This window comes from Ceratosolen solmsi, unplaced genomic scaffold (genome assembly GCF_000503995.2).
Source record: "Ceratosolen solmsi marchali unplaced genomic scaffold, CerSol_1.0 scaffold29, whole genome shotgun sequence".
In the NCBI taxonomy this organism is placed as follows: Eukaryota; Metazoa; Arthropoda; class Insecta; order Hymenoptera; family Agaonidae; genus Ceratosolen; species Ceratosolen solmsi.
This window is the reverse complement of record NW_011948417.1, coordinates 9,411,873-9,426,049: the sequence shown is the minus strand read 5'-3', so window position 1 is coordinate 9,426,049 and position 14,177 is coordinate 9,411,873. Positions and strand designations below refer to the sequence as shown.

The 14,177-nt window shown below is 23.7% G+C and overlaps 2 protein-coding genes across 2 annotated transcripts; both read left to right on the top strand.

Annotated features, from left to right (window-relative positions):
* Positions 1-216: 216 nt before the first annotated feature.
* Rad51D (Rad51 recombinase D) lies at positions 217-1,208 on the top strand. Its single transcript, XM_011496520.1, has 3 exons — positions 217-321; positions 389-596; positions 693-1,208. The coding sequence occupies exons 1-3, from the start codon at positions 260-262 to the stop codon at positions 1,173-1,175; spliced, it is 753 nt and encodes a 250-aa protein (XP_011494822.1). The 5' UTR covers positions 217-259; the 3' UTR covers positions 1,176-1,208.
* Positions 1,209-9,638: 8,430 nt separating this feature from the next.
* On the top strand, positions 9,639-11,827 carry LOC105359814 (uncharacterized). Its single transcript, XM_011496519.1, has 2 exons — positions 9,639-10,025; positions 11,247-11,827. The coding sequence occupies exons 1-2, from the start codon at positions 9,949-9,951 to the stop codon at positions 11,788-11,790; spliced, it is 621 nt and encodes a 206-aa protein (XP_011494821.1). The 5' UTR covers positions 9,639-9,948; the 3' UTR covers positions 11,791-11,827.
* The last annotated feature ends 2,350 nt before the right edge of the window (positions 11,828-14,177 follow it).

Genomic DNA, 14,177 nt, shown 5'->3' with positions numbered 1-14,177 from the left:
AATATATATGTAGATGATAATAAAATTATAATGAAATTATGAAACTATTTATATCATTCTTTTAAAAATATTTTTATTTGTTGTGAATGTATGTTTTTATTTAAATAATACATTTATAATTATTTCCGCTATTCGTGCATCGTATAATTCTCCATTGATTTGTTTGTATAATTTAAATATATAATTGTAATTTTTAATTTATGCTTAGGAGATAGAAAATATAAAGGAATCGTTTTTAAAAACATTTGGAAGTAAAATAATGAATTCAATTGATATCTATCATCAAGAAAAAGAAGATGTAATACCAACTGGAATAGAAAAGTAATGTTTTCAACTGTTTATTTTTTCTTAATCGATTCAATTGATATTAAAATTTCATGTGTATCAGGTTGGATGATTTGTTAGAAGGGGGTCTTCGTTATAAAAGAATTTACGAAATTTGTGGATCTTCGTCGTCAGGAAAATCACAATTATGTCATTGGATTTCTTTACATGCTACTATAAATGCATTAAGAGTTTATTACATAGATTGTAGTAGAAATTTTAGTACTTCTAGAATTCAAATGATATTGGAGTCAAAACAATGCAGTGATATTGTAAGTTACACATTTTTCTTATTACTTTGCTTTGTATTATAATAATTATTACTTTATTTAAATACATTCTTTCTATGGTTTTGATAAATATTTCAGATTATAGGTAAAGTTATGAGTAATATAATAGTCCATCAAATTTCTACAATCAACGACTTATTTACAATTTTTCACAATTTATCAAAAATGACAAATACTGGTGAAAACGAATTAAATAAAAAACTCGTAATCGTAGACTCTTTATCTGTATTATGTACAACAGTCGCGAATAACGAACTAAATCCTATTTTAAGCAATTTTGCATCTGTTTCGAGGTTTTTTATTAATTATTTTAATGCTATTATTATAAATGTGAATACGATAAAAATTGTACATAAAGGAGACTTATTTTGTGATAAAGATAAACATTTAAGAGCTGATATGAAACCTTCGTTAGGAAATTATTGGCTTAGTATTCCAAATATTAGATTATTAATAATTGCTATCGAAAATACTCAAAGAGAAATATCTATATGGAATAGTTATCAATTGGCGAATGGCAAAAAATGTTTAGTAGATATAAGAGATGATGGTATAACTTAAATTTGATATAATATATCTGCAAATTCACTCTTAAGTTAAATAATGAATATATTGATTTTTTTATTGTTTTAATGGAGCATTCGACAACTTCTTAAATAAATAAGTGGATTCAAAAATTTTTATATACTTAAATATAGTCAAATATATGAATAAAGTTTCTCTCTGTAAATAATCCAGGTTTTTCCTATTTTTTATTACGCCGATCTTCCTATGTTTTTATTATATAATAGAACATTTCACAATATAAAATGGTATTAAAAAAGTTGGCTGTATTGCATTATAAAAGAAAATTTTAAATATTCGAAATTTCTTATTGAAAACAAGTGACAGTTTAATCGGGTAACTTACGGTTATGAAAACGAATATGTTTAATCTGGAAACATGTATTAGGGTTTTATTAAATTTATTAAATTCTAATAATTTAGGATAATGAATATTTTAAAACAATCATTATTGTTTCCAAGGATATTTTTACCATGATGTAATATTCTAGGAATACTATTATATCAATGAAAATGCTGCGTAATTACTATTATTAAATTAGAATTCGTAAGTATTGTACAATTTATATTCAAATATGAATAATTATTACGAACAAGTCTGAGTCCAATAATATTCACCGTTTGTAATAGGAATAATAAAAATAATCATAATAGTAGCTGTTTGATAACATTCAAACAGTTATACGAGTGCAAAATGATTATATAAGAGTCGAACGACAAAACATAGACATTAAACTGAAGATACAACTCATTGGTGTTAAGTTGAAAATACGAAGTATCTGCATCATAAAACGTAATTAGAAGTATAATTTGTCGATGAAATTAAAAAATATTTCTATTTTATATCATAATTTCAGTCGTAAATCTCACAACAACGCAAATACATACCACATGGATTTTAGTAAATTAAATAATTTCAAATATATGTTTATTATATTGACTTATTCATTATATTAACCACCGCATCTACTTTTTGCAGTAATTATTATAAGTATTCTAGAATATTTGAAGAATACTGTATTTTTATGAAATTAAAAGTAATTGATATTATGAAAATAGAGAGTCAGTGTACAAATCATTCTACATTTAATATTTAATCGCTTTGTTGACTTGGTATAAATAAGACGTTTATCTGTGGAGGTTTCAACAGTATACTTAAAACACCAACAACTTCGACCAGAATCAAATTTCATTTTTTTAATTAATTGACGATTATCCGTGTTGACAAAAATCACCTAGCTATTGAAAATTACTAGTCGAAACTGTTTTATTTAATTGAAAAAAAAAACGTAACACATTATAGTATCTAGCTAACTAAAATAATGTATGAAACATTAAAATGTTCTTTCTATGCACATATTTGAACGCTAAAAATAAAAACAACGTCTATTCATTTTTTTTCTCAAAAATTCATTACAGTAGTTTATTTTAAATGATTCAACGCTAAATATTAAATATTTTTGTTTAATATTATCTTTAAATATAAAGCAATTGACGAAATTGTTGTTGTCAATAGAAGATATATTTGAATTATCTTAAAACTTAATGGAATTTCAAATATTTCAAATTATTGACAATAACTTTAGGAATTATTAAACAAGTTATCTTCAATGATATTCGAATTCCAGTGTTTTCTTGGGTATTAGCATTATTATTAATATTATTTAAACTAATGTTATGTTATATAAAAAATACCTATAATATATAAGCAATTCTTACAGCTTTGCATTTTCCGATTAATATAAACATTTTTTATTTGTATTAAAAATATAAATATAATATATTCATAACTCATATAAATCAGAAACCTTTTTTTCTGTAAAATGAACATATCTGAGGGTTTAATCTCATCAACCTTGTGCTTTTAGCATTTACTTACAAATCTTTGACGGCTTGTGAAGGCTTACATACCTATCAATATCTCAAGTTCTTTGCTCCGAGGTTCTTGTCATGCCGAGGTCAAATTCTTTCATACGGTACACTGCCGAGTCTCTCTCTTGTACTCATTCTTGTGCATATATCTCTATTTTTACTGTACATACTATTACCTCTTCAATGTTCTGAATTTTGCATTTTATATTTTAATTTTTTTAAATAAATGTTCATTAGTCCTAATATATTACCTAATTTTTAGATTAATTTTTACAACCTCTAATTTGTAATGCATTCCATTTAGAATTACCAATGTGTACATTTCAATCTTTGCCTTTTTCATAATATATTTGAAAAAGCAATATATTATATCTATGTAATTTATTAAGAAGATACGATCGTTTATTTAAATTTATTTATCAAAAACTTTAATTTCAATAATTATGCTTTAATAAATATTTATTCAATCTTTACTGGATTGAATTGTATAAAAAACGTTTTAGTGATCTATTTTTTTTTTTTTAGCTATTTTAATTGTTTTATTGTTGAAATATGCTTTAGTTTAATTTATTTTCAATTGTTAAATAGTATTAGACATTTTCACAATCCTGCTTTTTATATATGAATTTGGATATATGAGTAAAAATCCATATTGTATCGATCAAAATTTTTCTTATTATTTTACTTATTAACTTTGGTATCGAAAATTTCATAGTTTAATAGTTAAACATTTTTAAGGTTTATATGAAATTGCAATACATACTTTTGATCAAATTATTCGATTACAATATGTAATAACTGCGTTCTATCGAAATAAAGTTTTAACATTATAAAAAACATATTTATGTAGTTAGGTAGATTTAAAATGTTTAATTATTGGTTTACTTAATGTTAAATAAATTTCACTTACTATTTAAACTAATACTTATATTTTTATAATAAAATTTTATTTCTGTAAAAAATTTGTTATTTTTTATTTACAATAACTTATAGAATGTATTAACTAATAATTCTTAATTGTTCATATAATAATCATTTTATTAATATTATTATGTTTAAATTCTTAATATTTCATTGTATCTAGTTAGCAATAAAGTATTAGAAATATTTACATTTGCATAAGTACTTAAGGTTTATTAATCATTTTTAATTGCACGAGCTATATTATTTTAAAAATTATTATTCTATTGCTGTTTAATTATATTTAGTGAAAGTACGATCATAATGATAACTTAAAGTGTTCTATATTTATTGCAGCCTCTTTCGTGCATACCTTCGTCTTCTTTTATTAAGTAATTTGTTATAATAGCAAAATTAATTAAACTCATAAAAGTAAATGTTCCGAATATCATGAATTTAAAATGACATTGCCTTACCTCATCAATTTCAATAGATTACAATAAATTCATAAATTTGACAATATTCAAATTCTAAAGTTTTATGACATTTTGTATTATGATTATAATGAATATTGAATTTATTCAAGTTATTTTTATTTATTGATTTGTTATCTATTCTTAAAATAATGATTGAATATCAATTACTATGTCATGTACTTCTGAGGGAGAATTTGATTATATTGCTCGGTTGCGTTAATAAGAGTCTGTCCGTTTGTCGCTACTTCCTCTAATATTCAAATTTATTATTGGTTAATTTATTGGTTAAATTTATTGGTCACAAATATCTCTAAAAAGATCTCTTTTTTCTTCGTAGCTTTTTTATATCATGAACTTTATACGTTTTTTGATCATTTAACATTATCCTTTCATAATACCCTTGACAAAGTCATTTATATTATAATAATAGCATACTATTCTTTAATTAAAAAGAACTTAACTTATTTAATATGCGCGCGCGCGCGTGTGTGTCTAAGCGTTATCCTTACACCTTTTTTAAATTTTAAATACTGTAAATTTTTAATGTTATATAATAAATAAATGAAGTAATAAATAAATTTTCAGTAATGAAATAAGTAACTCCGAAGTTATATAAATATTAAATTTGTGAATTACAAAATAAATAATTTTTAGTTTAAATTAGTTTTTTGGCTGCATGTGTTTTCAATGTTTTGTAAATTCGTAATTAAGGTGTTGGAAAATAAATATTTCGTGATTAATTATTGTCATATGACTTTTATATTCAACTGTTATTAACAAAAATAAAACTTTGTATTAATTGTGAGTACAATTAAACAAAAAATTGTATTCTCAATGATATGGAGAAAACTAACATGAGAAACAAAGTAACAACAAATTAAAAAGAATGGTTGAAGAGTGGAAGAAACACCGATATAGAGGAAGATTAAACTAAGTTCAAATCGATTTTGAATTAGAATTTAACTTATGAGACAATGTGTGATTTTGTATATCTTAACTAAATAACATTTTCAATTTAATATATTCAATTGAATATTGAAATTCCATTGAATTCTGTGTAATACATGCTACGTTTTTATACATAATATTATAAATTTATAAAAAAAAAATAAGAATTTGCTGACTATTTAAGTAGCATCAATAAAATACTAGATTTTTATAAGAATATTATGATAATTTTATGTCTTTATTCTATTTGATTTTATTTAATTCAATATAATGCGTTATAATGCAAAAAATAGAAAATTGAATGTATCAGCTTAGTTTTATTAATTTTAACGTTTCTATCAGTATACACCTAGGCAACAATATTAATTTATACTATGCAATAAACATAAACACAAGAAAATTATTTAATTGAATATTATAAGTGGGAATAACATATTTAAATTTTTTTTCGAATTATAAAAATAGATTTAATAAATAAAAGATTATAAAAGATATATATATATATAATTATAATTATCCAAATAAAAATTACTTAGATATGATATAATGGTATATCATAATAACAGAATATATATAAATATATAAATATATAAATATATATAAACATAATATATACAATAGCAGAAAATGCAGTGTGCATACAGAAAGTACTACGTAAAATTAAACATTGGTAAATTTATAGAACATTTTTTAGTTTATATATATGAATGTATATTTACAACAAATGATAGAATAAAACATTTGAATATGTTACTTTAAAATAGAACAATTCAAAAGTTAAATAAATAAATTCAGTTTCTAAAAAGTGCGGAAATGTTTTTACTGTTTTCGTAACAGGTTCAACGTAGAGATATTTATAATTTAAATGAAACTAAAGGAATCAAAAGGAAGAATAGCCTTAGTTTCAGACTAGAAGAGTGGACTGGATGATGGTTAAATTGTCTATTATGACAAGATAAGCAAATTGTCAGTCAGAAGAGGAAAGGTCGAAGATGAAATAGGTTAGATCAAGCAAATATTATCTTTAGTTGAAGACTGCATTTTAGTTGGAAATTCAAATACAAGAAAGGAAAAAATTTATGGAACATATTTGAGAATTAATAGACAAATTTCAAGTCACGATGAAAAAATTAAATTTTATTAAATAACAATTCGCTATGTTGGCTTATGTACAATTTATATAAAGACGTATTTTATTTATCATGATTGTAAACATTATATTTAAATCTTACATTCGAATAAAATTAAATTTTGAATTACTTATAATCGAAGATAATATTTTAACTACTTTGTTATATAATTAAAAATATTATTAATGAATAGATTACCATAAATAATGTATTCAAATCCATTAAATATAATCTTAAAATAATTTTCGCTTACTTATTTACTTTTGGTATTTACATTTACTATGTTTAATCAAAGGTATTAATTGATTCATTAAGTATTTATGTATAAAAGCTTTAAATAAGAACAATTTTTGTAATTTTTCTTATAATTTTTAAAATGAATTAATCATGTCTTTATAAGCATATTTACTTCATAGGATGTTGTCTTTACTTATGTAATTATGATTTAAGATGTAATTTAACCGGTCATTTGTTTTTATAAAAAGCTCTATTTTTAATAATTATTTATAATATAATTGGATTTTTTTACTACAGTTGCACAATTAGTTCAAGAGAGCTTATTTATAATTTAAAATTTTTATTCAAGATTCGACAATGATTTATTAATTATATAATTTTAGGAAACACAGATTTTTAGATGTTATAGGAACTTAACTTTTTAGTAAATAAATTTACGAAATCTAGCGTATAAGGAGATAAAAAATAAAATCATTTATGAATATAATTAATTATCTACTAGATCTATCATTACCTAACATGAAAAAATTACTTTCTCATTGCAGATAAAGCAACCCTTTATTTTTTGAAAATTTTTTGTTTTATTTCATCGGTTTATTACTTTTCCTATAATAATAATAATTAATATTATTTAATTTATAAATTTTATAATATTTTTAATACTCTATTTTCTCTAATCTTACCTATTGGCCTCTTTTACTTTATTGGTATACCCTCATCAGGGTGTATAATATCTCTCCATAATGACTGCCATATTGAAATTCAATTTCTATTGCATTTTAATTTTTTATTCATAATTTCATTATTATTATATTTTATAATATCTAAAAATAACATTCTATACGATACAATTGCAGTTTTATATGATGTAAGGGTTTCTTCGATGAAAGCATCCTTCTCCACGGCATCCATAATTCTACAACCACATATCTTTTGCATAAAACTTTTCTCCATATTCTATATTCATTTATTCCTATTTTAGTTTCCATTGCCAGGGTCATGTAACGCTGCTCGACACATTTGTTGCCTTTGTTTTATTTTTTGTAATATCTTAATATTTAATAATTTACACCATCATTATATAATTTAAATTTAATAAAAAAATTAATATAAATTTAATATAAATAGTTTAAACAAAATAAAATAAAATCAGTTTAATGATTAATGTAATTTAATAAAAATTTAAATAACGACTGATATTCTTTCATTTTATTTAAAATATTATTTTTTGTGTTAGCATTAATGTAAGAAAAACTTTGATTACTGTATAAAATATATCTACATTCATATGCACGTATAACATGTGTCAAATTTTATACAATTATGCATGTTCTTGCAAGTTCTTAAACAATTATTATTATTTATGGTATCTTTAAGTATAATTTATTTTGGAATTTATGTATTAATATTGTAATAGATGTTTAATATATAATAAATATTTTTGTCATTTTAGCAATTAGTTATTAATTTTGTTTATAATAATAATTAATAGAATCCAATAATAATTTTGTGAATGAGTTATATTAAAAAATTGGTTCGATGGATTAAAAATTTTAAATTTAAAAAGCTTGAAAATAAATTAACATTGAAAATATTGATGATTAAACGTGTGTAAATGAGATTGAACTGTGTTACAGCAGGTTATACTTATAAATTTGTGTTCACATCGAATATATTTAATTATGACATATAGCATATGATGTATAAATTTAGTTATATAAATTTTAAGTCAAGTATGTTTAACCATAATTAACTTTATTAAAATTACTTATAATTAAAATTCTTTTGAATATAAACTTATTTTTAAAAGAATATGTAAACTTAATAAACTATGAGTTATTATAGGCAATTACATTGAATAACTAAGTACCGATAATATAATATGAATGAAAATACGGAAAATGAAGTATACGGAAAGAAATTGTGTCGTTTTATATTATAATAATTTTATGAAGAATTTTTACGTATAAAATCTATATTAAAGATATATAGATTCAGAATATCGGTAGTTCTAAGGTAGTAGATAGAATATCATAAATTTGTTAATAAATCATAAAAGTTTATTGAAACGAGCAAATTAACATTTGTAACGTAATTTTTAAACAATATGGTGTTTTGAAATTTTATATAATACCACCGTTAAAATAATTTTTATTCGAGTTATTTGGAAGCTCACACAACCTCACGATTCCAAGCATTTTAAGAAGGATATTAAGGAGTTAGCAATGCATTAAAAGTATTAATCGATATTTATGAAAAATTTGTCGATCCATCAATAATTATTTTTAATAAACCATACTTTATATTTAATAATTTATTATTTTGATACATGCTTTTAATGTATACCGCAGGTTATATGAAACGATTTGATCACTTCTACTATAATATATGGAAATTATTTAGTTTATTGGTTGACCATCGATTAAATTTTTCGACATAATTTTGAGACCGTTTTTTAAAAACATTTTCTAGTTTTATCGAGAGGAACAGAAGAGAGATGTATATTGCATTTCAAGTTAAAAGCCAATACGAACGTTTAAATGAATGGCTTAAAGATCTAGAATATTAATTAAAGCGAGCGAAAATAGTAATAACTGCAAGAAAAAGTTAACATTAAAAAAAGTAGCTGAGGTTATTTATTGGCAAGTGTGTTTATTTTATGTTGATAAATTCGACGAGACGGCAATGTTGCCAAGTTCCCTCGTACGGCATTTAGCTTCCTGTATAGCACTAGTGAATATATATATATATGTCGCTGTTAAAAAAATAAATGTGAAAAAGAATGGGTATCTATCTATCTATCTATCTAAACATGCATCTAAGCATCTAAAAATTAAATAGCCGTCTCGCAGTAGCGGCGTCACACTATCGGTGCCCTCCGTCCTTCCCCACTACCATATTCTTAATACCTTTTAACGATAAACGCGAGTATTCGAGATAGGCGACGTAGAAGAGCACGCATATGGCTATTGCCATCGGCCAACCAACCACCAACTATCTACGGCATTGTCAAGCTCACTGGCAGAACCGTCTGCGAGTGCAGCACCGAAATACGAATAACGAATACTAATAAGTAGTGTATAAGCCGCGGCGAGGCGCACAACAGCCATCTGACTTCCGTGTATACCACTTAGGGCTCCCATTTTATTAGATTTAATATTTCGTTGGCGAGTGTTATTTTATTTACTATTGACGAGGAAAACAAGAGATGGCTTCCTTGGTGGCGGATTATGGCACTTCCTCGGGCTCTGAAAGCGACAGGGACGAACCATCGGATTCCGGATCGTAAGTATTTAGACGAGTGCTTGGCTACGCAAGCCTTCATATGTCTAGGACAATCGCAAGTTTCCTTTCTCCTTGAGTTTACATTTATTTCCTAACCTCTAGTATCATGCGTTTGTTTTTATATTTGATGCTAGATTATGTACGTTTAACTAATTAACAATACACGTATCTGCTCTACACGATCATTAATGCTATTATTTTTAGCTGTTTAGCTCGTTAATTTTTAATATTAGACTCAATGACGAGATTTATATTGTAAAAGCGTGCATTGATAATACTTTTATAAATTGGTGGATTAAGTAGAAACTTGCTAAAAACATTCATCATTATAAATTATATAACTCGCGATTAATTTGTGCGAGTAAAAAGTTGTTTTTAAAACGTATTTCCATACGTTTGGTGAAAGTTATAATATAAAAATACTAACCGTTACAATGAACGATTCTAATTAACAGTCGATGTAGAATGCATTACAGTATTTGAAAATTTATTAATGCCAAACTAATTTTGTTAGCGCTAAACAAGGGATAATAGTATTAATAATGAGACCAAAGGTACAATTAATTAATAACATAAATATTGATGATTAATTTTTTAAAGCTATTATGTTATACATGCTAAACGTTAAAATATATTGATTGATTTTAAAGATCATTTTAAAGATATTAATTGATTTAATTGAATTCATAAATTAATTGACATAATACGATTAACAATAATTTTATGCTGTTTCTGTTCTTCATTTGATTCTATAACAAAATTTGATTGTAAATCCAAATGAATTTCTTCTATATGAACTTCGATATAACGTTCTTGATTATCATGTTTGAATCCAAATTTGATTAGAATTCTTATAATTATTTATGATAGCACGTTTATATCAGAATAAAAATTATATATTGAAATGACAATAGCCCTTACATTAATAAAGAAAATTTTTAATACTTATATATCTCTGTAAGATCTCATTTTCATGCTCTCATATTGGTAGAAAAATACAAAAATCTTAAAATATATTTCACAAATGCCATTTTAAAATAAGTTAAAATAATTGATAAAATTTTTTTTTTATTATCTCTTTTGTTTTGTAAAACAGAACCCAAATAAGTTATGCTATCAATGCGTATAACAAGCCTAGATTTTCTTAATCTATTAAATGTTACATAAACAACATGTAAAATCAAACTGGTTCTTTGTAATTTGATATTGCCTAAATGTTAGTTCCAAGGATGAAGCAGAAGAGGAAGAAAATATTGAAAATGAAGACGATGATAACCAGAAAGATACTGCTTCCAATAAAAAGCTTCCATTACCCACGCCAGACTTCAATGGTACACCCACCATGAAAACTTCAGTCTTCACCAATCCCTTTGTAGAAGCTGAAAAAGCTAAAAGTGCTATTCTTGAAAAGCACGTTAAAATGACTCCTACTTTAGATGATACAAAAATGATCAATGGTAGAAAAATCTGTTGGAATTATCGTAAGGGTCGGTGTCGTTTTGGTCACAACTGTACTTTTGCACACGATTCTGATTTACATCGTTCAGCTGCAGAATTAGAAGCTATTCGTACACCACAGGAAACTGTCATATGTCAGACACAGTATCATAAACAAGTAGGAGTAAATGATGATGAAGAAGTAGATCAAGAAAACAATCAAATGTATAAGCGTAAGAAGAGACCAGGTCTAAGCCAAAATCTAGTACCTGGTAAAAAAGTTTTAAAATTGTATAAAGCACAACAAGCCAAGACAATTAGCAGATAAATTTTAAGATAAATTTTTAGTTTCTTAATTATCGTTTACCTCATAAAAAATGTTTTTTAAAAACATAGATATTACTTTTACATTAAATTGACGATTTATCGCTATTAAAACTTAAAATTTTATTCAAAATTTTTTAAAAAGTTTTATGTGCTTTTATAAAATTTATAAAGCAATGGCTATTATTACAAATGTTTTTGAAAATTTTAATTTGAAAAGAAAAAAATTTTTGTTTGAATTGTCAATATTAATTGTCAATAGTGCTATTCACTTCAAAAATTAATAGCGTAAGTAGTTAAAATCAAATTTAAAGATAAGCAATTTACCAAAAATGCTTTGATAGTTTTAAGCCAGTTTTACATTCTTTACTATATTAATTGGAAACAATTTCATATAATTTTATATTTTAATTCTAAAATAACAATATTTATATTTTTTGAAAAATTCAAGTGTAGTTTCTAATTTGTAATTATTTCCACATGCGCGTACACACACACACACACACATATTGAAGTGATTTATTTGTAATCAGTATGAAAGTTTATTCTTAAAATACTCTTCCGTATACTTTATGTAATTTGAAGTGTGTAATTACTTGAGCAAAAAGATTGCATAGAACTGGCTTTTAAAATATAAAGGTAAATTATAAAATGTTAAATATTCTTAACCTTCCTATGACGGAGAGTGAAGTGTATAGTTAAAATTTGGGTCCAAGTAGTTTTTAATACATTTTAATAGATTGCTATTTTAATCTATAAATTGAATATTATCTATAGATTAATAAAAATAATTACACATATATACTATTGGTAAAAATAAGTATATTATTTTTTTTCATATATTATGAAAAGTTTCCTGTTACTATTTTGCCATGTTAATTAAAGCTTCCGTCATTGTAGGGTTAAAATTTAGATAGAAAAATATCTTAATATATTAATATAATGTTGAGATCTTTTATGATCAAACACTCATGTAATTTACAAGTTATACTTCCATATCTATATTATTTACATAATATTTATAAAAAATTGTTAATGAACAACAAGAAATATTTTTATCACATGATTTGAAATTCTAAATTTTGGTTAAATTTTTTGATTGTGTAGTAATTGTTTACGATTTTTACTCAAAATAATTAATATTTGGTTTAGACTAGTTTTCCTTTATAAAAATTCTTCAAACCAATCCATTTCGGTACTTGTCACTTATAATGTTATTGTTTATTATAAATATTATTTATTTTTACTCTACAGAAATAACTGGCAATAGTATTTTACTATTTTTACTTTGATAACAAAGTGTTAAAAAACTTTATAATAAACCGAATACTAGAAGTTAAACAATCATATGACTGTCTTTCAATGCATAAAAAATCTGGTATTATATACAAGAAAATGAAAAAAACAATCCATATATTCTTAAAACTGTCAATTTCCAGTTTTCTAGTTATAATATAAGAATATCATTTGAATTTACGTTTTCATGAAAAATAAAATTTATATAAAACCAAGGAAAAGTTTTTACTTCCGTAACATAGTAAAATGTACAATAATAGGGAAGATTCATTTTTTAGTACTCATTATATTTTATACAAGATTAATTTTTAATTCCTATTAAAAATAAACTTACCAATATTTTAAATACATTTTATTACATTTCTTCAAATTCCTCGATTTTTTCTATAATTGAAATTTCATAAATATTTTATTGATTTAACCCCTACAAGTATATTACTGGAAAACAATCAAAAGGTATTTCAGCAGATGACATTTTATTCATTAATATAAGTAGAATATAATGTAGGGTTTTATGCCCTATAAAATATATACATACATACTGACAAAATTTTCACTGTAACATTCGTTGAAAATATGATTCTACCATTATTTTCCATTTTTGTCACAGGCACTTGATTAGTTGTCACTGTTGGAAGTAAACGAGATAAGAATTTTCTTAATATACACGTTTAATAATCACAGTACAGTAGACTATAAATGAAATATTTTTTTGCTAATGATTCTTTCATTTAAAAATCTTATAATTATGAAATTAATTATAGTATTTTTCATTCAAATGGCCATTATCAAGTGGCATACTTGTTTTATACAAACATTATTAAATTTTTAAAACAGTCATGTTTTAAAAGATACTGATTTTTCAGGAACTTATTTTACATGGTAATAAAAAAAACTATATATTTATTAGTTTAACGTTGGGTAACATAAATTCAAAATATTTACTCAGTAATTCCTATTGTTTTGTAATATTTCATTTATACAAATATCTAGCATTTAATGTACAATCTCAATAGTGTACTTTTTACATAAATGTACAAAATTTTTTCCAATTTTATACAAACCTTATATTTTTTACTTGATTTTGTTATTCAA

Excerpts from the sequence above, each read along its gene's own strand:
- Rad51D (XM_011496520.1), top strand. The coding sequence starts at position 260 with ATGAATTCAATTGATATCTATCATCAAGAAAAAGAAGATGTAATACCA. Across the intron at positions 322-388 it reads ATACCAACTGGAATAGAAAA|GTTGGATGATTTGTTAGAAG; the intron begins GTAATGTTTTCA and ends CATGTGTATCAG. Across the intron at positions 597-692 it reads CAAAACAATGCAGTGATATT|ATTATAGGTAAAGTTATGAG; the intron begins GTAAGTTACACA and ends TAAATATTTCAG.
- LOC105359814 (XM_011496519.1), top strand. The coding sequence starts at position 9,949 with ATGGCTTCCTTGGTGGCGGATTATGGCACTTCCTCGGGCTCTGAAAGC. Across the intron at positions 10,026-11,246 it reads GAACCATCGGATTCCGGATC|TTCCAAGGATGAAGCAGAAG; the intron begins GTAAGTATTTAG and ends CCTAAATGTTAG.